This window comes from Corythoichthys intestinalis, chromosome 9 (genome assembly GCF_030265065.1).
Source record: "Corythoichthys intestinalis isolate RoL2023-P3 chromosome 9, ASM3026506v1, whole genome shotgun sequence".
NCBI lineage: Eukaryota > Metazoa > Chordata > Actinopteri > Syngnathiformes > Syngnathidae > Corythoichthys > Corythoichthys intestinalis.
The window spans coordinates 44,155,212-44,180,438 of record NC_080403.1 but is presented as its reverse complement, the minus strand read 5'-3'; the positions used below and the strand labels follow the sequence as shown (position 1 = coordinate 44,180,438).

At 39.5% G+C, this 25,227-nt stretch overlaps 2 protein-coding genes across 3 annotated transcripts; one reads left to right on the top strand and one right to left on the bottom strand.

Moving 5' to 3' along the window:
• Positions 1-1,991: 1,991 nt before the first annotated feature.
• On the bottom strand, positions 1,992-13,695 carry pck1 (phosphoenolpyruvate carboxykinase 1 (soluble)). 2 transcript variants are annotated; one of them, XM_057846852.1, is made up of 9 exons: positions 13,626-13,695; positions 7,215-7,455; positions 6,747-7,135; positions 4,582-4,769; positions 4,356-4,518; positions 4,053-4,277; positions 3,847-3,978; positions 2,912-3,007; positions 1,992-2,820 (listed from the first exon to the last, which is right to left on the bottom strand). In XM_057846852.1, the coding sequence occupies exons 1-9, from the start codon at positions 13,654-13,656 to the stop codon at positions 2,363-2,365; spliced, it is 1,923 nt and encodes a 640-aa protein (XP_057702835.1). In that variant the 5' UTR covers positions 13,657-13,695; the 3' UTR covers positions 1,992-2,362. The 2 variants fall into 2 exon arrangements, with proteins under 2 accessions (XP_057702835.1, XP_057702836.1); XM_057846853.1 differs by lacking the exon at positions 13,626-13,695 and adding an exon at positions 11,501-11,697.
• LOC130922228 (uncharacterized protein C20orf85-like) lies at positions 13,642-25,118 on the top strand. The gene is made up of 5 exons (XM_057846854.1): positions 13,642-13,763; positions 24,205-24,369; positions 24,441-24,522; positions 24,594-24,671; positions 24,727-25,118. Exons 1-5 carry the CDS (start codon positions 13,660-13,662, stop codon positions 24,874-24,876), a joined length of 579 nt encoding a protein of 192 aa, XP_057702837.1. The 5' UTR covers positions 13,642-13,659; the 3' UTR covers positions 24,877-25,118.
• The last annotated feature ends 109 nt before the right edge of the window (positions 25,119-25,227 follow it).

Genomic DNA, 25,227 nt, shown 5'->3' with positions numbered 1-25,227 from the left:
TTGTTCATCTAGCGTGAAATCTGAGAATTTTAATAGCCATTTTAAGTTTTGTCATACATACAACACTACAAAAAAATAAATAATCAGGATTTTATTATGGAACGACTTTGAATTTTTTAATGCCGCTGCTCATGGAGACTCATATATGCCTAAGGGTGGGGCCTGTTTTGGCTTTAAGTCGCTAGTGGCTTTGGTTTTTGAAAATATTTGAATTTTAAGTTTTTTAAAATAGGCCCCCTATGGATCGGCCCCGAGCCCCGTGACCTGTCAACTGATAGTGAAGTCTATGATGTGGTCATGAACCTAACATGTCGTTGCTAATTGTAATTTGATGCCCCACTGGATGCATTAGTAATGATAATGCTCACATAACAAATCCAAGCATCTTAGTTTGAAGACATCTAATGGTCAATAAGCATAACTGCTGTGCTAAGGTGTGACCAGCCCTTGTACAAAGGCAGGAGGTTTCCACATTCACTTTGAAGGCAACATGCATATTGGGCCAAAACAGATAATGAAAAACCAGATAATGAAAAACCAAAGTCGATATTATCCAATATCATTTTCAGATGCTTTTTACGGCCGATTTTTTAAATCAGAAAACTCTAATATATATATAGCGGAAAACACTCAGGTGACTTGAAGTTCCGCTCTGAGACCCCCAATTTGGCCAACTTTCAAATTGTCCGATATGCATGTGTGATACATCATTGGAAAGCTTAAAATCTCAATTTTCTGGGGGAAGAACATTTTTGAACAGGAGGGCATAAAAAAATTTTTTTTTTAAAGAATTACAGATGCCATGACTTTAACGAGATATTATCACGTACTTACCTTGTTTCGATCCAAAAACTCCATGTAGCATGTATCACTGAGTGTAAAGAACACAGCTGTGAAGGGCCACAGCCGGATTTTTGGGGGATTTTATGGGTGAAAAATACTAATATAACAAGGGTCGCAATGCAGAAATTGCAGACATCTAGGAGTGGTCGAGATTTTATATTTCATATATTTACCTTTTTAAACATTTTTCCAATTTTTCTTTGTTTGGATGGATTATTTATCATCTAACATATCGGAGAAAATGCGACAATAACAAAAAAACAAAAAAAAACAATTAAGCAATAGTTATGAGGTAGACATCCGTGACTTTTTTACAGATGCCATTTTTTAAATTGTGACATAATTTGTTTAAAAGTTTAAAATATGTGAGAGAATTTTTTTTTAAGGTTTTTTTTTTTTTTAAACGAAATATGAGACATCGATTAATGATTCTAAGCTAAAAACGACAGACATTTTGAATAATAAATATAATTAATTACCTTTGTTTTCTGGCTGGGTTGAAACACAAGCGGTTGCGCGACGTCTGTAAACGAGGGTTTTCAGGGTAAAACGGACAAATTAAAAATAGTTCGGGGGCTTAATCCACCATGAATCTGCAGCATATAGACATATTGTTGTATCAAACACAACAGTTGTTTTGGCTTAAAATACAGCAGTTTCTTTTAAAAAGGAGTGCAAGAGCAGAAACTGCTTTTTCAGTCTTGTCTGTGGATATATAAATATATATACAGTATATATATATATATATATATATATATTATTACATTTCAATAAAACATTCAAATTTAATTGAAATAATTTTATTATTTTAGTTTTTAATAAATTAATTTGCCTATTTAAATAATAATAATAATAATAATATATTGATTATTATTTTTTAATTAATGACATTAATTGTCCTTCGCTATAGTGTCTTTGCACATTGTCCATTAAACTTGGAATGTGTTTCATGATGATGTAATGCACCTCGTAAACGTACTGTGTTATCATTTATCAGTAAGCAAAGATAAATGCCATCATAAAAGAAGATCATTCTTTTATATGGAGTCTTGGTAAAAGAAAAAGAAATGTCAAAGTTGCTGATAATTGACCAAGTCAAATCTCAAAATTTCTCAATGTTTATTACATTAAAACAAATATTTCCACATCAGATTACCAGCAAATGTCGACAAAATGCATATAATCTATATAAAAATAAATTAAGTCATCAAATAAAAGTTAAGTATAACTTTTAAGTTAAATATAAGTGAAGAAGAAATGTCGACAGGGCGACTAACAACAGCAATCAATGCTAATTACTCTGTTGGGGAATACAGTGAAGCCCTGACTATTTGCGGTTCACAAATTCATTAATATTCTATTCTTCAAGCGCAATCTCAAATCTTGAAATCATTCGCTGCCACCCTTCAACTTCAAATGGATTGGACGTCTACTAGTGATAAACTCATTTGGAGAGTTTTGATGTCCTTTTTAAGAGCCGCATAATTGGACATACTATATATCATCATCAGTGGCAGCCCTATATCTGGTTGACCCTGTGCTTAAGAAGCTCCAGCTGCCTTGCCACCTCTTCCGGAAGGTCCTCATTCACCTGCGTGGCGAAATACTTCCCGACGTCTTCCACCTCTTTCTGCCAGAAGTCCCGGTCCAGAGCGAAGAGCTGTTCCAGGTCCACGGGCTCCCTCAGGCCCTCCAGGTTGAAGGACTCTAGACGCGGCAGGTAGCCTATAGCGGAGGGCATGGCTCCGGCCTGCCCGTTCAGCCGCCGGAACATCCAATCAAGTACGCGGATATTTTCGCCGAAACCGGGCCACAGGAACCCGGATGAGGGGCTCTTGCGAAACCAGTTGACGTGGAAGATCTTCGGCAACTTGGCACCGGAACGCTCTGCCATGCTCAGCCAGTGCGACAGGTACTGTCCAAAGTTGTAGCCGAAGAAGGGCCGCATGGCAAAGGGGTCGTGCATGATCTCCTTGCCTAGGATCGGGAATGTGCCGAAATCAGTTAAGACTACCATGAAGGCCTCAAGTCCTAACTTTCGAGTTTCCAAGCCTCTTACGATTCGTACCTTTGTGTTCTGCTGCAGCGGTGGCCTCCGAACGCATGGCTGCTCCTACAAAGACGCCATGCTGCCAGCTGAACGCCTCATAAACCAGCGGGACACCTGAACACCAGGAATAAAGATTTTTTTCATGGAGATCACAGACTCTAGCAGGGTCCTTTCACATCTATAGTTCGTTTTCTCTGGTCTGGATCAGTTTCTTTCCTGTCGCGGATCATATTCAAATTGCTTTTACAACAATAGAGTACATTCGGAACTGTCCCATGACCCAGGAGCAGATATAGAAGAGACTATGGACTACAAATTTTGAAGAATTCCCTTGTGGAACAAGAGGTGTTATCTGGAGACAAGGAATCAGGACTACCCAAACTTATGGTTATGGAGATCAAGGATTCTTTCAGAGTCCTTTCACATTTATTGTTTGTCTTCTCCGGTCTGATTCGACCTGTGTCTTGTAGCGGGTCGTATTCAAATTGCTTTTACAACCTTAGCGTATGTTCAAAACTGTACCGAGACCCAGGAACAGACCTAGGACACACAAGGGACTACTAATGTTGTCGTATAATCTTGATGGGACTAGAGGCGTTATCAGGGGAAAAGGAATGTGGGCTACCAAAGCCAAGATAGGTTGAAAACAACAGATAGGGAATGGCTGTATTACAGACTGCAAGGCGAGGCCAGCAACATGGGGCCTGAAGGATAAAACCTGATGGGAGTACGTAGGAGTTTGTTTGTCACCATTCCAAGACTCTGTTGAGACCTAGGACACACTAGAGGGACAAGTTCTCGGTGGAGAATTTATGGAAGCCTAGCTCCCTTCAGTGACTGATGCACTCCATGACCCAGATAAAAATATAAACAGAGCTAATTAGGGTAAAAACTAGCAAATCATGCTCAAGAAACCACAAATCTTGTCATAAACAGAGTCTTGCTTTGCTCACCTTCAGGTCGACGCCCCCCGAAGATGATGGCCTCAATAGGAACCCCTTCAGGGGATTCCCACAGAGGATCAATGATGGGACACTGATTTGCCGGAGTGCAGAAACGGGAGTTGGGGTGTGCGCAAGGTTCTCCTGAACACACCAGCAAGGTTGTCTTATATCAAGCGATCATCTTGCATTTCGGGTCATTTTTCAGCTTCACTTACCATCTTTCTGGCTCCAAGGTTGGTTTTTCCATGAAGTAATGGTGACATCCTCAGGCAGAATTTCGTCCATGCCCTCCCAGTGCACACCGCCGTCGCTGGTCTCTGCCACATTGGTAAAGAGGGTGTTCTCGGTGATGGTGGCCATGGCATTAGGGTTGGTCTTGGCGGATGTGCCAGGTGCGACTCCAAAGAAGCCGTTCTCTGGGTTGATGGCTCGCAGGTGACCTGTTGAGAAGGAATTAACAGTAGCAATAAGAAAACAAGACAACCGATAGGGGTTTGATCCTTCTGATGGTTCCTAACCTTCTTGGTCAAACTTCATCCAGGCGATGTCGTCTCCTACGCACTCCACCTTCCAGCCAGGAAGTGTAGGACACAGCATGGCCAGGTTGGTCTTCCCACAGGCGCTGGGAAATGCCGCCACCATGTATTTCTTCTGGCCTGTGGGGTTGGTGACGCCCAAGATCTGAGTGAGACACAAGTCAATAACAATTCTCTAGGCTGAGGTCTGGATGCTTCAATGTCCTACCAGCATGTGCTCTGCTAGCCAGCCTTCTTCCTTAGCGAGACGTGAAGCGATGCGCAAGGCAAAGCATTTCTTGCCGAGCAGGGAGTTACCGCCGTAACCACTACCGAAAGATATGATTTGCCGGTTTTCTGGGACGTGGGCAATCAGGGTCTGCTCAGGGTTACAAGGCCAGTTGTTCACCAGAGGTTCTGAGGACAAACAAAATTCAGTCTTAATTACTTCAAGGGACCCAAGGGAGCTGTCAAGTTATGTGAATCAAATAATGATCTTGAAATGGGGACTCATTGACTTGTACAGACCTGACTTCCTTATTTTTGTTCCTGTTGTTGAGGAGACTAACTAAAATTGCTACTTCTCTGTAATTAGTTGACGGCTTAAAATGTTTTTTTTTTTTTTTAATTTACGCATTGTGACATTAAGTTGCATGGATCACAATACAATAGCTTGAATGCGTTGCCCTGTTCTAAGGCTATCGTCATATTGCAGGTCAATTCTGATTTCTTTGCCCATATTGGTCACATATCTGATTTTTTTCATGAAGTGTGAGCAGTTCAATTCCGATGTTTTCATATCCAACCGGAGATCATTCTATATGGATAAAAATCAAACTGATATCAAAAATCTCTGCAGTATGAATGCATGAATATATACACTCACCGGCCACTTTATTAGGTACACCTGTCCAACTGCTCGTTAACACTTAATTTCTAATCAGCCAATCACATGGCGGCAACTCAGTGCATTTAGGAATGTAGACATGGTTTAAGACAATCTCCTGCAGTTCAAACCGAGCATCAGTATGAGGAAGAAAGGTGATTTGAGTGACTTTGAACATGGCATGGTTGTTGGTGCCAGAAGGGCTGGTCTGAGTATTTCAGAAACTGCTGATCTACTGGGATTTTCACGCACAACCATCTCTAGGGTTTACAGAGAATGGTCCGAAAAAGAAAAAATATCCAGTGAGCGGCGGTTCTGTGGGCGGAAATGTCTTGTTGATGCTAGAGGTCAGAGGAGAATGGCCAGACTGGTTCGAGCTGATAGAAAGGCAACAGTGACTCAAATAACCACCCGTTACACCCAAGGTAGGCAGAGGAGTATCTCTGAACGCAGAGTACGTCGAACTTTGAGGCAGATGGGCTACAGCAGCAGAAGACGACGCCAGGTGCCACTCCTTTCAGCTAAGAACAGGAAACTGAGGCTACAATTTGCACAAGCTCATCGAAATTGGACAGTAGAAGATAGGAAAAACGTTCCCTGGTCTGATGAGTTTCGATTTCTGCTGTGACATTTCGATGGTAGGGTCAGAATTTGGTGTAAACAACATGACAGCATGGATCCATCCTGCCTTGCATCAACGATTCAGGCTGGTGTTGGTGGTGCAATGGTGTGGGGAATATTTTCTTGGCACTCTTTGGACCCCTTGGTACCAATTGAGTATCGTTGGAACGCCACAGCCTACCTGAGTATTGTTGCTGACCATGTCCATCCCTTTACTACTACAACATACCCAACTTCTGATGGCTACTTTCAGCAGGATAATGCACCATGTCATAAAGCTGGAATAATCTCAGACTGGTTTCTTGAACATGACAATGAGTTCACTGTACTCAAATGGCCTCCACAGTCACCAGATCTCAATCCAAAAGCGCATCTTTGGGATGTGGTGGAACGGGAGATTCGCATCATGGATCTGCACCAACTGTGTGATGCCATCATGTCAATATGGACCAAACTCTCTGAGGAATGCTTCCAGCACCTTGTTGAATCTATACCACGAAGAATTGAGGCAGTTCTGAAGGCAAAAGGGGGGTCCAACCCATTACTAGCATGGTATACCTAATAAAGTGGCCGGTGAGTGTATATGGATCTGCATAAACACGACCCATACATCACAACTTGTCGCAGTGCCCATGTAATTGGCATCAGGGATGCATTCCTTCACTTTGTGACTCACAGGTTTTGCAATATGAATGGCTACACAAAAGAATTGGAAATAGCAAATGAACGTAGCCTTACTTGAGTTAAACTTGTTTGCCAAAGTAACTTTAGGCTTGGAATTTTACTCATTTGTACTTGACTCACTCTTGCTTCTGCCGACTAGTCACATTTTGTAACACCCGAGTCCTAAAATTTGTGTCGATTCCCAAAGTGAGAAGTCCACGTACTTTTAAGTGGCAGCGGGCAGCCGACAGAGTGCAGACAGCGTACGAAGTCACCGGTACCATGGGAGGCCAAAACTGCCTTCCCCATTCGGGTCATCACCCTCATGCTGACCACCACGTAGGCAGAGTCTGTCAGCTCCACACCGACTTTGGAGAGCGGCGATCCCACCGGTCCCATGCTGAATGGAATCACGTACATGGTGCGACCCTTCATGCACCCCGGGAAGCGCTGAGAGACTGCTTTGTCCAATTCCTCGGGTGACATCCAGCGGCCCAACTGGCTGACGCTGCCGTCCAGAGGGGTGGGTATTGTGTCGCGGCGGTCGCGGGTCACGATCACCGTCCGGCTCTCTACCCGGGCTACGTCCTGAGGGTCTGTCCTGGCCAGCCAACTGTGACCGAGGCGGGAGATCAGGTTGAATTGCAAAAGCATGAAAAGTAAAGAAAAAACATCCCGTATGGTCCACCTACCAGTTGTTGTACTTGGGCAATTTCTTAATCAAGCCCTGCTCCTCCAACTGGGCCAGGAGTGTCCGGTTCTCCTCCTCCGAGCCGTCACAGATGTGAAGGGCGTCCGGCTGACAGAGCGCGACATTGGCCTCCACAAAGTCCCTGATGGCTGGACTAAGGCTGTTCAGTTCGCCTTGTAGCACCCGAGGGCCGGCCTGCTTTGAAGACTGGAGCTGAGGAGGCATCTCGATCGGTTGGGTGTCTGAAAGACAAACAAGTAGATGGCGGTGTGTAAAACAGACACAAGTTGTGTTCAAGACACACTGTCTGAAACCCTGACTTGCCCTAGACCAAAATAAGACCGAGAACTAGACGAGACCAAGACTATAAACATTTTTGGATGTCCACACTTCTGACATGCCTACTTTGAACACATAACTAAAGAAAGGAACTTACTAGCATACCAATGAACAATTTCTAACAAATTACCACCCAAACATACCAACCAAAGAAATAGCCAACGAGCTAACGACCAAGACACTGGGCCTAATTATTTTAATCTGATCAATTACCATCTGGCTGCAACTTTACAAAAGGTCAATTGGAAGGGTGTTTTGCGCTAGACCCATAGGCGGAGTTTGACTTTTGGGGCGGGGGGGGGGGGGGGGCACAACATTTTGATGACCCCGAAACGCAGTGTCAGCAATAAAATTAATAAGTTGACAATGAGTGTTTTTTGTTTCCCATCATTCTTGAGGGGAATTCTAAATCAGGCTGCTTAGGCAATACTTTTCGCCAAGATCGTCATCCATTGAATATGATACGCCCGCCGGTGTTGTGCCAATGTAGTTACCCTAGTCAAAACTTGTATGGGCAGAGCCATATAGAGGTAGATTTGTGTCTTTATTATTCAATCCAAAAAAAGTTGCTTCAGTAAAAAAAAAGTTGCTTCAATCAAAATATACTGCATATTTTCAATAAAAACAGTCGCTTCAATTAAAAAAAATGTGTTTGAATGCAAAAATAAATTTGAAACTGAAAGCATTGAAAAATTTGCATTTGAACACTTAATTTTTCATTGAAAAAGTTTGATTGAAGCAGTCCTTGTGTGTTTGGGCCATTTTATGGGTAGGACATTTGTTTTTTCTAAATCATTCAATCCCCAAAAAAGTTGCTGCAATAAAAAAAAAATATTTTCAATCAAGAAAAAAATCTTTTGAATAATATATATATATATATATATATATTTTAATTGTATGCAAAGCAAATGACCACCTAAGGTGCTAGTCACATGATCTGTTCGAAAAAAAAATTTTTTGACCCATTATAAAAAAATATTTTTTGTTAATTTAATTCATTTTTGTTGCAGTTTTATTGCTTTACAACTTTTATATATATATATATATATATATATATATATATATATATATATATATATATATATATATATTTAAATAGAAAAGTAAATTTCCTGCAATAATACTTTTCCGTCACCAGGGGGGCCCTGGCCCCCCATTAAAATCCGGTTTTGGGTAGACCACTGTTTCTGAGATCAAGACTCGGACAAGACCAGGACTCACCGAGACCAATACAAGAGATTGAGTGGGAGTTGAGACTGGGAGAAGGCCGAGACTAAACCAAGACCGAGACGAGCTAAGACCAAGATTGTAGAAATGTGTTTCCATTTATTCACCTGTATATATTATTCACCACGCATATTTGTTCAATGCTATTCTATTATTGTCTTCAATGTTATGCACAGAAGTGGTTGTCCGCATTTTGTAAACAAAATGTACTTTCCTCTAGCTATCTCACTAACGATAAGGGAGGAATTTATTGTTTACTCTTTGTAGGCAGCTAGTAACTTTCCTAACGTGTTCAGCACAGGCTCGTCTTAGGGGGTGGATGTTAACTTGCTTTTTTGTATAGAACAACATACTGTAACACTGGCCCGGGCTTTGGTCGGGGTGGTCCCCTGGAGGCATTTTCTTTCGCTCTACTTTAAACGGGGGTGGGAGGCCTGGGCAGGTTTGCAAATGGGACTTTCTAAAAGGATTCTTTTCTGTCTTCTTATGCTCATTTCAGTTGATAATTTATTCTACGTTTTGTTTATTATCCTGATTATTGTTTTCTTTGTTGTTCTGGGGTTGTGTGTCTTCATCGTCTTTCCATTAAAGAGACTTAAAAAAACATTAAAAAGAACTTGACTCCGACGATCTTTGCCTTGACTATTTTTTTCAAGACCAACACTTTTGGGCAAGGGTGTCCAAACTATTCTACATAGGGCCGCAATGGGGGCTGGATTTCATTCCAACAAAACTAGACTAAACCTTTTCACCAATCTGGTGTCTTACAAGTGTAATTAGTTGTTTGCAGTCAGGTGCTGCTTGTTTTAGCAGAAACTTCATTGGATAAATTGTCTGTGCTCGATTAGTAGGAACAAAAAGCAGGACCCACGGCAGCCTTTGAGGACCAGTTTGGACACCCGTGCTTTTGGGAGTTGAGACCGAGGCGAGCTAAGACCAAAACAAGCTCTGAGACTGTTTGGAGTTGAAACTAAAACAACACTGAGACCAAGACTTTTGAGGGTTGCACTTGAGAACCAATACTGAGACAAGCTGAGACAAAAAAAAAACAGTTTTGTGATTTAAGACCAAGACATGACTTAAGATTTGAGACCCAGACAAGTTTCAACAGAGACTTTTGCGAATTGAGACAAGACAAAGACCAAGACTTTTGAGGATTAAGACTGTGATACGATCAAGACTGAGACAAACTGAGACCAATACTTTTGTGATTTGAAAACAAGACAAGACCAGGACTGAGATTTAACAATTTAAACCTTTCCTGCACAAACTTAGAGTCTTGTTTTGTTGTTATTACACTCAAAATCAAACAGAGGTTCCAAACTTGCGGCCGAGGAGCCAATTGCGGCCCACAGGACAATATTTTGCGGCCCCCATTTGACATCCAATTCTGGGATTGGTGTTGTGACAACACGTATTTTGCGATGGCCCAGAAAATTAAAATAAATAAAATGCGCACCTGAATATAAGCCGCCACCCACCAAATTTGGCACGGAAATGGCATTTGTTCATAGATGAGCTGCACTGGACTATAAGCCACAGCTGTCCTCTCTGTATTATGGGATATTTACAACAAAAGATATTAACCGGTAACACGATTTGACTGCAGCATCATATGACTGTCATAAGACCAAATGAAGCACCATGAAGCCTTGAACCAATTGGCTGCAAAGCTTTATTGTTTCAAGAAGCATCATTCGACCATCACTGCTCGCTTGGGGGAGACAGTCAACCTCTGCTGCCACCTGCTGTCAACACTGTTGTTGTCCAACATGCCTCCTAGCATACATCGCAGCGCTAATGATGTAAATATCAATTAAAATTCATGTTCAGTAGTATTTCTTCAGTTACTGTTCCGGTTGTTTAATTAATTGCTAGTTATTGTATTTGGTAACACTTTATTTGACAGTGGTGCCACAAGACTGTTATTAGACAATCATAATTATGACATGACACTGTCATGAGCATTAATGAATGCTTATAACAGACGTCATTTAGTGTTATCCGGCAAATCATCACACTTTTGAATGGATGTAAAAGATCCAAGCTGGACATAACTGGAGTTGTTGACATAATTTGCCGGATGACACCTGATGACATAAGCATTCAGTAATGCCCGTGATAGTCTCATGTCATAATTCTGACGGTCTTATGACAGTTTATGACACCGCTGTCAAATGAAGTTTTACCTATCAACCCAAATAAATCAACAAATAAGCCGCACTGGACTATAGTCCAAAAATTATGGTAAATTTAATAACCCCCCCCCCCCCCCCCCCCCAAAATACAAAATATTTTAAAAATGTTTTTAAAAATATATATGTATATATATTGTTTTGGTTCATAAATTTCTATTGACATCACATCGCTGTGAACAATGGCTTCCAGCCCCTTCCACTTGACATAGATTGGATGTCCATTGCCATCAATACGTGTCTTCAATATCCGTTTCCCTCTTTAACTAACTACCACAACACATATTCTGAACATGGTTGACAGTGAATGAGTTAAGCTAATGACAACAGTGACCACTCTCCTTCAAAGGGTTAAAAATTTAAAGATGTATGATTTGTTAACATGGTTAAGGTTGCAATCGTTTACAGGGTAGTGGAATGTAACGCAAAATTCAAAGGTTTTTCTTTTTTTAGTTATGAGAGTTACAAAACAAGTCCCTAGTAATTCATAATCCATATACTGATAAAGTACAGTGATGGATCTGACCTGCGTCGGTACAAGTTTTCCGGTGTTTCCGGTGATGTCATCCGCCGAGTGTGGTGCTCTTCAAGGTGCGCTCTATTTATCCTGTAGGATGACCCCCACCCCTCTCAGAAGGTTCCGGGCCACAGGGGGCCTCATGCATGTTTATAAGGTGAATGATTCATTTCGAATGTGCTGCGTTCATTCTTGATGACTGAAGTGGTTTGATGAAAGCTTTACAGTCTATTGATTATTGATCATCTTATCTGTGTCCCCAGATAAAAACGTCCCATATGAAGCAGCGCTTGCCTTTGAACTTTGACCCACTTTGACGTAAGTTGGCGGCTTGACTGTGTCATTGGGTGACCCCAGGGTCGAGGGGGCTTGCCTTCCATGTACTGCATATATGTTTGTATATCATGTAAGTAGAATAAAGATGATATATAATGAGCATGCCTATTTGTTTTACTTAGCTTTCAGTTACTTATTACATTTCAATTATCTACTTAATTTCATTACTAATTAATTACTTACTAAGCTCCAGCACCCCCGCGACCCGCATCAGGATAAGGGAACAGATTAACTAATAAACTTATGTTTTTTGTTTGTTTGTTTGTTTTTTTATTTTGTATGGAATTTTGCACTAATGGCTGCCATTGACGGTGATGAACGTTCAATCCTTTAAAATAAATAAATAAAATAATCATAAATTTCAGGAAAAGAAATAAGATCAAATAAAAATACATAACTAAATGATATAAATATATATATGATTCAAAAAGTCAAATATATACTGCATATAAAAAACTAATAAAAAAATACAAATAAATGTAATAATAATAATAATCTCTTGCACATTCTCTTTTTTGACAAAAAATATTTAAAACAAAATTTAAGTAAAAAATAATGAAATGAATTTTAAAAAAATCTATGTTCTATAGGAATAAATAAGATCAATTAAAAATAAATTTAAAAAATAACTAAGACATCCAATATATATACAGTGGGGAGAACAAGTATTTGATACACTGCCAATAATATATATATATAAATATATATATATATATATATATATATATATATATATATATATAATTACAAATAATTATAATAATAATCTCTCTTCAAAAAAAAAACTTAACATTAATAATAAATGCATTTTTTAGGAGAAAAATAAAAATCTATTTGATTGAGAAAAATGAACAAGACGTTCAATTTATTATTAATATATTATCAAGATATTTGAATTAAATTTTGCTGATTCGAGTATTCGTTTAATTAAAGTGTCGTTGTAATGGTTTATTTTGAAAGTGCTTGCATTTGGTTTTATTGATTTGGGTGGATACACTGCCTTCTATTCGGTCTCAATTCACATGGCTGAATCCAGGTGCTCCCTGTTAAGACCATCATAAGCAAAATTTTGTTTGAGGATTTTTTTTTTTAATGCATTCGTATTTAGTTTATGTCTATATTTAGCCTATTTTAGTGGGAATATGTGTCTGAACCATTTGTTAAGAGCATTGTAAAAAAGTTTAGGCATTTTATAGCATTTGAACTAGCGTACTTTTGCGATGTAAGTTAGCCAATTGTTCTTTTGTTGTACATAGATACTCATTTATTTATTTATTTGTTTGTTTGTTTATTTATTTATTTATTTATTTATCATACCGTTTGAGGGTCAGCTCAGTTAATTTAAGTTTTCATGTTCCTTATCCGATTACTCGATTATTCGAACTAATGGTTTATCGATTAATCGACTACTAAAATAATCGATAGCTGCAGCCCTAATAAAAATACTTATGTGCTATTAGCAGTCTGTCTTTGCCACCCGACCTTCATTTTCTCTCCCTCTTTTTTCATTCTTTTTTTTTTTTTTAAATTTTTTTTTACAATTAGCCAGGAAGGAACACGATCACGACCAGCGCATGCAGCACCCGTTACGTAAACACCTCCGCGCTGCGTTTATGGACTCCACGCTCAAGTGCGTTCAGTTGTAAAAACACTAAACAGCTTTGGAACCTCGTCGCCATTCACGCACTCATTGAAAAACTCGCCTGCACAAACATCCAATGCTTACATCAGCAAACAAAACACCTGAACAACAGCAATTTCCATCTGTAGTTATTTTCACTTGTAATTTTGCACTCACTTCGCATGTTGCCACATTGAGCCTCACTCATTTCATGGACCTCAAACAGTGTCGCAAGGAAAACGTGCGTCAACATATAACTCGCACGCACGCGAAAAAGGCAGCTGACGTCACGGTGCAGATCAAGGTGCACATACAGTAGCTTCACACAAACATGTTATTCTTTACGTTAATGTTCTATGTGTTTCTTCATTTGTTAATGAATGAATCCATCCGAGGTTCAAAAGTTACGTCATCCCTGTCAAAGCGAATGAGGGTTTTTTTATTTATGTGATATTAAATCACAACACTTTTCAGAAAACTTTTTCACTCTTAATAGGTCTTTTTTTTTTTTTTTTTTTTTTTTTACCATTAAAACAAAATGAGTCATACTCCAATTCAAAGCAATTGACGGGATTGTGTGATTTTTTTTTTTTTAATTGTAGTCAAAATAAATCAATTAAAATCAGCATTGTATGAAGAAATTTTTCAAACTTGTATGAATAAAATAAAAAATGTCGAAATAAATTAATTAAAAATAATGAAATAAATTAGAAAAAAATATATATATTATTTAAATCTGTAACTCAGGGTAGGCCCTGGGCAAGCTAGGCGGTTACCTAGGGCGTCATCTAGTGGCGGGGGCACCAAGTTGCTTTAGGGGATAAAAATACCCTGGAAAAAATTACATGTATATATACAGTGGTACCTCTACACACAAAGTTAATTCGTTCCAGGCAGTCATGTGGGTTGTTTCCTGTGACGTCACATCCGGTGAGTGTATCGTTTGTTTGTTAGCGCTGCTACTAGTCGCTAATCTCCTAGTGCTCCTCAATTTGTTTTATCCAACGGACACATCGGAGAATCGATCCTAGGCTAGTTCGGCTCTCCTAGTGCTCCTTATTTTGTTTTATCCCACGATCGGACAGATCGTGGATTAAAACTACTCTCCTCTCCTCTTTAGCTCTATCTTGCTAGCCTAGCTTATCCGAGCTATGGCTAGCCCTCTGCCTTCGTCCTCCCGTCTTTTCTGCTCAGTGTGCTGTATGTATAGCGAGCACCCTGGCTCCTTCGTCGAGGACAGTAGTAGCTGTAGGAAGTGTAGCTTAGTCTCAGGGTTGGAGACCAGGGTTTCTGAGCTAGAAGCACGGCTCTGCACTCTAGAGACGAAAGCTAGTCCTAGCTATAGCCAGGTAGTGGCAGGTCGTGCTTGCAGTAGTAGGATTGCTAGCGCAGTTAGCCCCCCAGCGAGCCCCGTGCAGCCGGGGGAAATTAAGGAGGGATTTGTGACTGTACGGGGGAAGCGCAGTGGTAAACGCACAACCTTAGTGCACCAGCAGCTTCACGTCAGCAATAGGTTTGCCCCCCTCAGCGACACACCGGCTGAACCAGACACTCTCGTAATTGGAAGCTCCATAGTTAGAGACGTGAAGCACCCGGCGGTGTCTGTCAGGTGTTACCCAGGGGCCAGAGTCGGTGACATCGAAGGAAACCTCAGACTCTTAAAGCAGAGTAGGAAGAGGTTCCGCCGTATCGTGATTCACGCAGGCGGTAACGACGCCCGGCGGAGACAGTCTGAGGTGCTTAAATTAAACGTAGCCTCGGTGTGTGAACTTGCTAAGTCGATGGCGGACACCGTAGTTTTCTCTGGTCCTCTGCCTAATTTGGTCAATGATGAGATGTACTCTAGATTCTCATCATTTAACCGCTGGTTGTCTAGATGGTGCCCAGAAAACGATATAGTCTTTGTTGATAACTGGCACGCGTTTTGGGGCAAGCCCGGGCTCATGCGCCGAGACGGCATTCATCCGACTTGGGACGGTGCTGCTCTCTTAACTCGAAATTTGGCCGCCAAACTAAGTCTCCCAAAGTGACACTTGAGAGTGGGGGCCCGGGCGCAGTGTTGTAGTGTAAAACATAACACTGTTAGTAGTGACCACTCGCCTCTTTCCGAGCTGTCACAAATCCAAAATTCAGGACAGAAGATAGAGACTGTGTCCGTGCCTCGTATAGTGAACAGGGGAAAACCGAGTACTATAGGAACGAGACCAAAGAATTTAATACATATAGCCCCTGATAGCAGTGAAAATAAATTAGCTCTTAATAAATATATAAGATGCGGATTATTAAACATCAGGTCAATCTCGCCCAAATCTCTGTTAGTTAATGATTTAATTGGGGATTACAATATTCATATTTTGGCCCTGACTGAAACTTGGCTTCAGCAGGATGACTTTGTTAGACTTAATGAATCCACACCCCCAAGTCACGTGAATTTTCACACAGCTAGAAGCACGGGCCGTGGAGGGGGGGTGGCAGTAATATCACACTCTTGTTTAGGTATGAGCCCAAAAAGTAAAGCTAATTACATTTATAACTCCTTTGAAAGTCTAGCACTATCAATTATAGACGCTAACTGGAAGAACCAAAAACCAGTTCTGTTCATAGTGGTTTACCGTCCCCCTGGTCCCTACTCACAGTTTTTGTTAGATTTCTCTGACTTTTTATCTAGTATTTTGCTAAGCTGGGATAGAATTATAATTGTAGGGGATTTTAATATACATGTTGACGATGAAGGTGACTCCCTTGGTAAGGCCTTTAATGACCTACTAGATGGGACTGGCTTCATTCAAAATGTAAATAAACCAACTCATAGTCACAAGCACACCCTGGACTTGATTTTAACCTACGGTACTGAGATTAGTGATCTTAGTGTCCATCCCCACAACCCTGTACTGTCTGATCATTTTCTAATTACCTTTCGGTTTGTGCTTCAAGATAATCCACCACCAGTGATTAGAACTCAGATGAAAAGGACATTAGGTGATCACTCTGTTTCAGAGTATAAACAGATAATTCAGCCTATATTTGCCTCCATGTCATCTAATTATGAAGGAGTGATGTCCGGCCTTGCTGTTAATGACGAGTTTGTTGATCGTGTTCTGTTTACGTTTCGTACCACCCTAGATGTCGTCGCTCCCTCCAAATTAAAGTTTGTCAAGCCGAGACGAGCATCTCCCTGGTATAATGCTGAAACACGCTCTCTTAAACAATCGACACGTAAATTAGAAAGACTTTGGCGCCGTTCCAACACAGAGCACACCCTCTCTGCTTGGAAACACAGCTTAGTGACATATAAGCAGGCCTTGCGCACGGCTAAAACCAGATATTACTCATCCTTAATAGAGGAAAACAAAAATAATCCTAGGTTTCTGTTCAGCACTGTAGCAAGGCTGACAAACAGTCACACCTCAATAGAACCTTATATCCCAACCACCCTTAGCTGTGATGACTTCCTAAAATTTTTTAACAATAAAATCGCAACTATTAGAAATAAAATAAATGAATCACTTCCAATTATTAGGTCTGATAAAGTGCAGACAAAGAATTCGGAATCTCCTATAAACCCCTCTAAAATATTAAATAACTTTACCACTGTAGACCAAATTGATGTAACTTCAATTATAATGTCCTCCAAACCATCAACGTGCCTCCTTGACCCAATCCCAACCAAACTTTTTAAAGAGACCCTGCCTCTAACTATTGACACTATCTTAAATATAATAAATACCTCATTAGTTACTGGCTACGTGCCGCAGTCCTTTAAATATGCAGTTATTAAACCGCTCTTGAAAAAACCTACTCTTGATCCTGATATTCTGGCCAATTATAGACCTATTTCTAACTTACCATTTCTCTCCAAAGTCCTTGAAAGAGTGGTAATTAAACAGCTCTGTCAGCACCTACAGGACAATAGTTTATTTGAACAGTTCCAGTCTGGCTTTCGAGCTCATCATAGCACTGAAACCGCATTAGTTAAAGTAACTAATGACTTGTTACTTGCCGCTGACGTTGGATTAGTCTCGATCCTGGTTCTGCTGGACCTGAGCGCAGCCTTTGACACAATCGACCATAATATCTTATTGCAGAGATTAGAATGTGACATAGGCATTAGAGGAGCAGCCCTCTGCTGGTTTAAATCATATTTATCTAATAGGTACCAGTTTGTCAATGTAAACCAGCAATCATCATCGTACTCTAGAGTTAGTTATGGTGTGCCGCAAGGATCTGTCCTCGGGCCCATCTTGTTTACGCTGTATATGCTTCCTCTAGGTAACATCATCAGAAAACATAGCATTAACTTTCATTGTTACGCTGACGACACACAACTGTATTTATCAATTAAACCTGAGCAGGTCAGGCAAGTAGAAAAACTAAGCGCCTGCGTCCGAGATATAAATACCTGGATGAGCACTAACTATCTTCTACTTAACCCTGAAAAGACAGAAGTCCTTATAATAGGCTCGAAAAGTGTTAGAGACTCTTTATCTGCCCAGATAGTCACTCTGGACAATGTAAGTGTAGCCTCCAGCGCCACAGTTAAAAACCTAGGAATTTTATTTGACCCTGACTTATCGTTTAAAGCACACATTAAACAAACCTGTAGAACGGCTTTCTTTCACCTGCGCAACATCGCCAAAATTAGAAATATTTTATCTAAAAGCGATGCAGAAAAATTAATTCACGCGTTCGTTACATCGAGATTGGATTACTGTAACTCCCTACTTGCAGCTTGTCCTAAAAGCTCTCTAAAAGGTCTTCAGCTAGTCCAAAACGCAGCAGCAAGACTTTTAACAGGAACCAATAGAAGAGAGCACATCACCCCTGTGCTCCAGGCACTTCACTGGCTTCCAGTCGAGTTTAGAATTAAATTTAAAATACTCCTTCTTACATTTAAGACCATTAATGGGTTGGGGCCATCTTATCTCACCGATGCTCTGGTTCCATACCGCCCCAACAGAACACTCCGATCTCAGAATGCAGGTCTACTGGTAGTTCCCAGGGTTCATAAAAGTACTGTCGGAGCTAGAGCCTTTAGCCACCAAGCCCCTGTTTTATGGAATCAGCTTCCAGCTAGTATTAAAGAAGCCGAGACAGTTTGCACATTTAAGATTAGATTAAAAACGTTCCTATTCGACAAAGCTTATAGTTAGGCTAGTTGAAGTCGGAATAGACTCACAGTTTAAGTTGCACTAGAAGCTATAATGCTGGGGGGCAGTACAGCCGCTGAGTTCTATCTCCTTTTCTTACTCTACCTACCACTTGTCTTACTTTATTTCTATTTTCCAATGTTAATATCTAGTTGTCTAGTCTCTTCATCACTAGTCACCCGGTGTCCCCTTTCCCCCCTCCCCTCTGGGGAGGGGCTATTTTTCAGCTGCAGCCTCCTGACTGTCCGGACCCCTGGCTGGATAGACGTCCTCGCTGCTACCCCCGTCTCATCTGACTAGAGGGACCTCTTCTTGCTCCTTTACTCCACTGTATTTTTACGGACTATAATTTCGCTTGCTAATTTCCATTAGCCGTTCTGGGGTTCCTGTCTATCCGTCCTGGGAGTGGATCTCTCCTGACTGTGGTACTCCCCAAGGTTTCTCATTTTTCTCCCAATTGACTCTGGAGTTTTTGGAGTTTTTCCTTGCCGGCATGGAGGGTCTTAAGGATAGGGGATACCCAGGACTTGAACTGTATCTATTCATCTTTGTTGCTTCATTTCTAATTGTGTATCATATTGCCTCTGTAAAGTCCTTTGAGACCTCTGTTGTGATTGAGGGCTATACAAATAAAATTGAATTGAATTGAATTGAATTGTTAGTAACGGCGTTAGAATATAATGGCGTTACTAACGGCGTTATTTTTTTCAGTAATTAGTAATCTAATTAATTACTTTTCTCATCTTGGCAACGCCGTTACCGTTACTGAGGCAGGAAAGTCGTGCGTTACTATGCGTTACTAAGTTGGTTGAATAAAAAAAGTCTGAGAGAAACGGACTCACGGAGACGAGAGAGCAGAGCAGGAGTGGGGAAGACGCCGTTGCAACCGCGATGCTAGGTGGCTCCAATAATACCTGACTGTAGCCATAGCCGACAAACTACGTCCACGTGACACGGTAGATATCATATTATGAAACTAGATGCAAATGATAGACACAGCTGCATTGGCAACATGTTTCAATGACAAATGCGTTAGTAAACAGCCGCCATCTTAAAGCAGTAGGCCTCTCAGGAAGGCTCTGATGTAGAGATCCTTCCTAGCGAACCTAAGTAACTTTTTTTTTTATTTTTTTTTAATCTAAAATGCTCCTAAATCGGCAAAATCTTAACTTAAATCTATCTTTAAATGATGAAACTGTTTTAAAACGTACACATGTTTAAACTAGACAGAAGGGAGTTAATGCAATAATGGGAGCAATTTTAACAACTTTAACGGTTGATTCACAACTTTAAATGACTTCCACACATAGCAAAGGTTACTATCTAGTTATCGCAATACCCTTGTGTCTAGTTAAGTGGAGGGTAAAGAATTGGGCTAGGGCCAATTGTCCCCCAAACCCTTTAAACTTCACATTGCGTGACCTGTTTTTTTTTTGTTTGTTTGTTTTTTTTTTTTTTTTTGAGAAAAAAAAAAGAAAAGAAAATTATCACTAGTTACTTTGCCAAGTAACTAATTACTCTTACATTCAGGTAACTGAGTTAGTAACACAATTACTTTTTGGGAGAAGTAATTTGTAACTGTAATTAATTACTTTTTTAAAATAAAATTAACAACACTGGTTCCAGGACCTTGTTCATAAGTCGAAATGGTCGTATGTCGAGCAGGATTTTCCCTTTATAATTCCATTAATTCATTCCACAGCCCGAAAACCTACACTAAATTCTTGATAAATACAGCTGGTATGATTGCAAATAGCAGTTATACAGAGCAAAACAAATAAATTATAAATAAAAATCATAATAATGATAATAATACCAGTAATATTGTAACGAATAGGGTTCTAATGTGGCGGATGTGTTTTGCGTGGTGTACCTAAACGCACCTCGTGTCTGACATGCAGAGAGAGAGAGAGAGAGAGAGAGAGAGAGAGGTGAATTACAGTTTTTACTTTCACTTTTCATGTTCTGTAGCGTCAGCTGCTGCAGACAGTTGGCATGTTGTGTTGCACAAGTTCTGAAATAAATGATTAAAAACCTGACGAAGATGGCGATTTCATTGGCGATGTTACCAAAATAATAATTGTCACTTTAACTTATAAAGACTTGCGAATGGAGGTCGGAGGAGAACCGTCGAGATCGTTGAAATTCTACGGCAGTATTGCTGAGCCAGTTCACGGACATGCACACCACTTACATTTTTCTGTCATTTCCATCTTCATTTCAATGGTAAGCGTCACCTTTTTCCTTTTTTTACCACCTGCACTAACATTCTTGGAACCCATTTTGATTTCTCTCACAAGAAAATCGGGCTTGCGCCCGTCTTTCAGGAAAACAAAGAACTGCGACGCTGTCATATATCGTTGTATTTGGAGCATGTCGTCGGATGTACAAACAAGTGGTGACTCAAATTTTACGTCGGATGTCGAAAAGATCGTGTGTCGAAGCGATTGTATGTCGAGGTAACACTGTAAATATATATAAAATACTTGCCTTTTCCAACCTGGATTGTATTAGGCACTAGCTATTTTGTGGCACAATGAGGTAGGGAGTAATAGTCCACACTTGCAGTAGGTAAGCAGATCTACAGTAGTACCGCTACTTATGAAATTAATTGGTTGTGGAAATAGTTTCTTAATTTGAAAATTCTGTAAGTAGAGAAGAATTTTCCATGTTCCAAGCCCCCCAAAATTTCAGACATAAATCTTTTATAATGCATAAAAATGCATCTAAACATGTAACAAATACCAGTTCCAATTAGATTATTGTACAATAAACATGAAATCTGAGTTGTGCATAATGTAAAAAAACAAAAATACAATAAAGAATAAAACTTAATAGACTCATGTTAGCTGTCGGAACACGGGGGGCCGAATGAAGAGGATGCTGGTATACACACATACACATACAATAGGGGTCCCTCTTAGCCAATTTGATGCCAGGAATGCTAGGCGATTGCCTGAGGCAAAGCATCTAAAAGTATGTTACGTTCAGTAAAATCTGGGAGCTGCACCAGTCATACTGTATTTTTGCCTTTCTTATCCTGAAATGTTTTCTTTACAAGAGGCAATATTTTCCCATTGAGGCGTGTCTTAACCTGAGAATTTTGTATGTAGAGACAATCTTAAGTAGAGGTACCACTGTACTTCACAAAACAGGACAACTAATGGCAAGTTAGTTAATCAAAGGTTATTCAAACTCAGTTTCAAAAAGAAACCAAAATGATCACATACCCACAAACTAAATAGCGTAACTAGGAATTAATGAAACAACTGGAACACTAACTAAATAAATAATTAGCATCTAACATGAAGCTTAAATGTAAGTTAACTGTAGTGTTGCAATGCATGCTGAGAGGCAAGATGCATGTTGTACGGCAACAGTGTTGACAGCAGATGGCAGCTGAGGTTGTCTGTCTTCCAAGGGATCTGCGAGATTATGTTGAGCAGTGATGGCCAAATCAAGCTTCTTGAAGTAATGAAGCTTTGTAGTCAATTGATTCGAAGCTCTATGGTGGTTCATTTGCTGTATGGCAGTGGTCATTAAGCCCGAGAAGCTAAGAGCTTAAGAAAATGTTATGAATATGCTTGCGTTAATGTATGAACAAAATGCAATAAGTGCTATGAGGAGGTTTTGCTCTTCAATTATATTTGGAAACAATAGCTTCTACAGTGTTTTGGCAAAATATAAAATATTTAAAAATATATATTGTTACTTTTTTTTGGGGGGGGGGGGGGGGCGGTTGGTGTGGGGCTCCTAGCTGCAGTCGCCAAGGGCACCTATAATCACCCAGGGCCGGGCCTGCTATAATACTCAATTTAAAAAAAATAAAATAAAAACTAGAGATGGTCCGATCACATCATTTTCAAAGTATCGGAATCGGCAAAAAAATATCGGCCATGCCTTTTTTTAATATATATATATATTAGGGCTGTCAAAATTATCGCGTTAACTGGCGCTAATTAATTTTTTAAATTAATCACGTTAAAATATTTGACGCAATTAACCCACTTGCCCAGCTCAGACATATTTAAATGTCACTAGAGTGAAAAGCCCACCTGTTAATTGTGTTTTGCGGAGTTTTGCTGCCCTCTGCTGGCGTTTGGGTGCGACTGATTTTATAGTGTAAGTAATTATTGCCATCAACAATGGCGGGCTACTAGTTTATTTTTTGATTGAAAATTTAACAAATTTTATTAAAACGAAAACATTAAGAGGGGTTTTAATATAAAATTTCTATAACTGATTTAGAACTGATTTATTGTTATAATAAACAAATACAGTCCTTATGTACCGCATGTTGAAAATATATATCCATCTTGCGTCTTATCTTTCCATTCCAACAATAATTTAGAGAAAAATATGGCATATTATATAGATGGTTTGAATTGCGATTAATTACGATTAATTAATTTTTAAGCTGTAATTAACTCGATTAAAAATGTTAATCGTTTGACAGCCCTAATATATATTTTAATTAAATCGTTTTCTAATTGTATTTAACGTTACAGACATAATATGTTACACTCATCCAGAGTATTTAGTTTAGGCTTAAGGTAGGGTTATCAAATTTATCCCAATAACGGCAGTAATAAGTTTTTTTAAATGTATCACGTTAAAAAATTTAATGTAATTAATGCATGCATTGCACGACCCACTCACGCATTGTCGCGCTCAATCTGTAATGGCGCCATTTTACCTATATAGATAGATAAAAGGCAGCATAAAATAAGTAGAGCGAATTTTGGCAGCCTTTGGAGACTTATTTTAATTAGCTAAAGCCTTACAATCCCTCTCCCTACCATTACAAATATCATGGGAAGCAATGTGGGGAAGCAAGATCGCATTTGATCTTTTTCTTAACACCTTATTTTATTTCCCAACGCAGAGAAGATATATCAATTGGTAGCACTACGCACAGTCATGGTTCCACTTCCCATCATGCATTTGGACATGGCTACAGTATTATTTACTGAAAGCTCAACAAATCCACTAGATGGCAATATTTAGTCACAATATACAAAGTCACAAGTCTTTCTATCCGTGGATCCCTCTCACAGTATGAATGTTAATAATGTAAATGCCATCTTGAGGATTTTTTTGTCATAATAAACAAATACAGTACTTATGTACTGTATGTTGAATGTATATATTCGTCCGAGTTTTATTCATTTTTTTTAAAATGAATTGCCAAAATGTATATGATCGGGAAAAATTACCAGGAATGATTGGAATTGAATCGGGAGCAAAAAAAAAGCAATCGGATCGGGAAATATCGGGATCGGCAGATACTCAAACTAAAATGATCGGGATCGGATCTGGAGCAAAAAAGCATGATCGGAACAACCCTAATAAAAACTAAAAAAGAAAATATAAAGAAATAATCTTTTTTTGTCTTTGAAATGAAACATAAGACATTTTTGGAGTAAATATAATAAATGAAAACAGATTTTTTAATTTATTTTTAAAATGTTCCACAAATTTATTTTTCAAATATTATTTAAAATTCTTTTCCAATTGATACCATCGCTTCAACGTCCTGTCCATTTGATAAGAGCTCTCCCTTGAGGTCATCACGTGTAATGACATGCATTTCTTATCTTGATTGACAGCTCAGAATGGACTCTTTGTCTCCGACTATCACCATGGCGACAGAACTGTGAGTGTCACTTACACATAAGTGTAACACAAGCTGACCTTTGCATTTCCACACCACACAAGATGGTTGAGGAGGCTCACCGCAACCCTGTCAACTTTGTACATCAGGATGAAATATGGTAAGAAAAATGGTTTTGGTTATGACTATATTACAGTAATATTATTGTGTGTTTTTGTGTCTTGTGTGCAGGAAAGCACATGTCATTGCAGAAAAGGACTTGGCAGATGTTTGGCCAAACAAGTGGGGATTTCTTCAACAGCTTTACAAGGAGGTACATCCAATTTAGACAGTTATTCAGTGTATGCATGTATATTTATGTTTATGAACGTGTATTTATTTCAGTATGAGGTCGACAGCAAGAATTTGAAGGACATGACTGCAGCAGAACTTACGAAAAAAGCTCAGTGTCCTTCAGAAAAGGTAAGAACATAGCTATTAATTTATTTGATTCAAAATAACTGTGTTATGTGGTCAGGTTGGTCCTTCCCCTCCTGTGCCACAGACAAGTCAGGCTGTAATTGGTTGGCGTTCTGCTCATGCTCACCTGAGTCTGGAAAGGTCCGGCATGGTGCAACACGGACGTCGGAGCTTTCTAAAGGAGCTCGGTTGGCCTAGTCAGACCTGAACCAAAGTCGACTCATCGGTTAATATGTAAATTATTTGTTATTTTTTCTTCTGTAAGCTCTGGGTTTCATAATAATCTTGAAATTTTCATTGGATCTAAAAACTATGCGCTGAAAAAAGTTGGACTATCGATATTGGGAACGATGGAGTTTATCATTATTTTCTAAAAAGCGGATGTTTCTAAATATCACATTCTGATTACAAAGATAATCTTCTGCTTTCATGGAGAATGACAGATATCACGATGACTGTTTTATTTTTTTTCAGGAAAAAAGTCAATATTTTCTGTATTAAATAGAAAGGAATTACATTGCCTTTTTTTTCAAGTTCAAAACAGGCTTAGTTTTTCCTT

Coding starts and splice junctions, on each gene's coding strand:
- pck1 (XM_057846852.1), bottom strand. CDS start 13,656: ATGAGTGAGGCTCAATGTGGCAACATGCGAA. Junction 7,136..7,214: donor TTGCCCAAGTACAACAACTG/GTAGGTGGACCA, acceptor CCTCGGTCACAG/TTGGCTGGCCAGGACAGACC. Junction 2,821..2,911: donor CGCTGCAGCAGAACACAAAG/GTACGAATCGTA, acceptor TCCCGATCCTAG/GCAAGGAGATCATGCACGAC.
- LOC130922228 (XM_057846854.1), top strand. CDS start 13,660: ATGGACCTCAAACAGTGTCGCAAGGAAAACGTGCGTCAACATATAACT. Junction 13,764..24,204: donor CAGATCAAGGTGCACATACA/GTAGCTTCACAC, acceptor CTTGATTGACAG/CTCAGAATGGACTCTTTGTC. Junction 24,672..24,726: donor CTCAGTGTCCTTCAGAAAAG/GTAAGAACATAG, acceptor TTATGTGGTCAG/GTTGGTCCTTCCCCTCCTGT.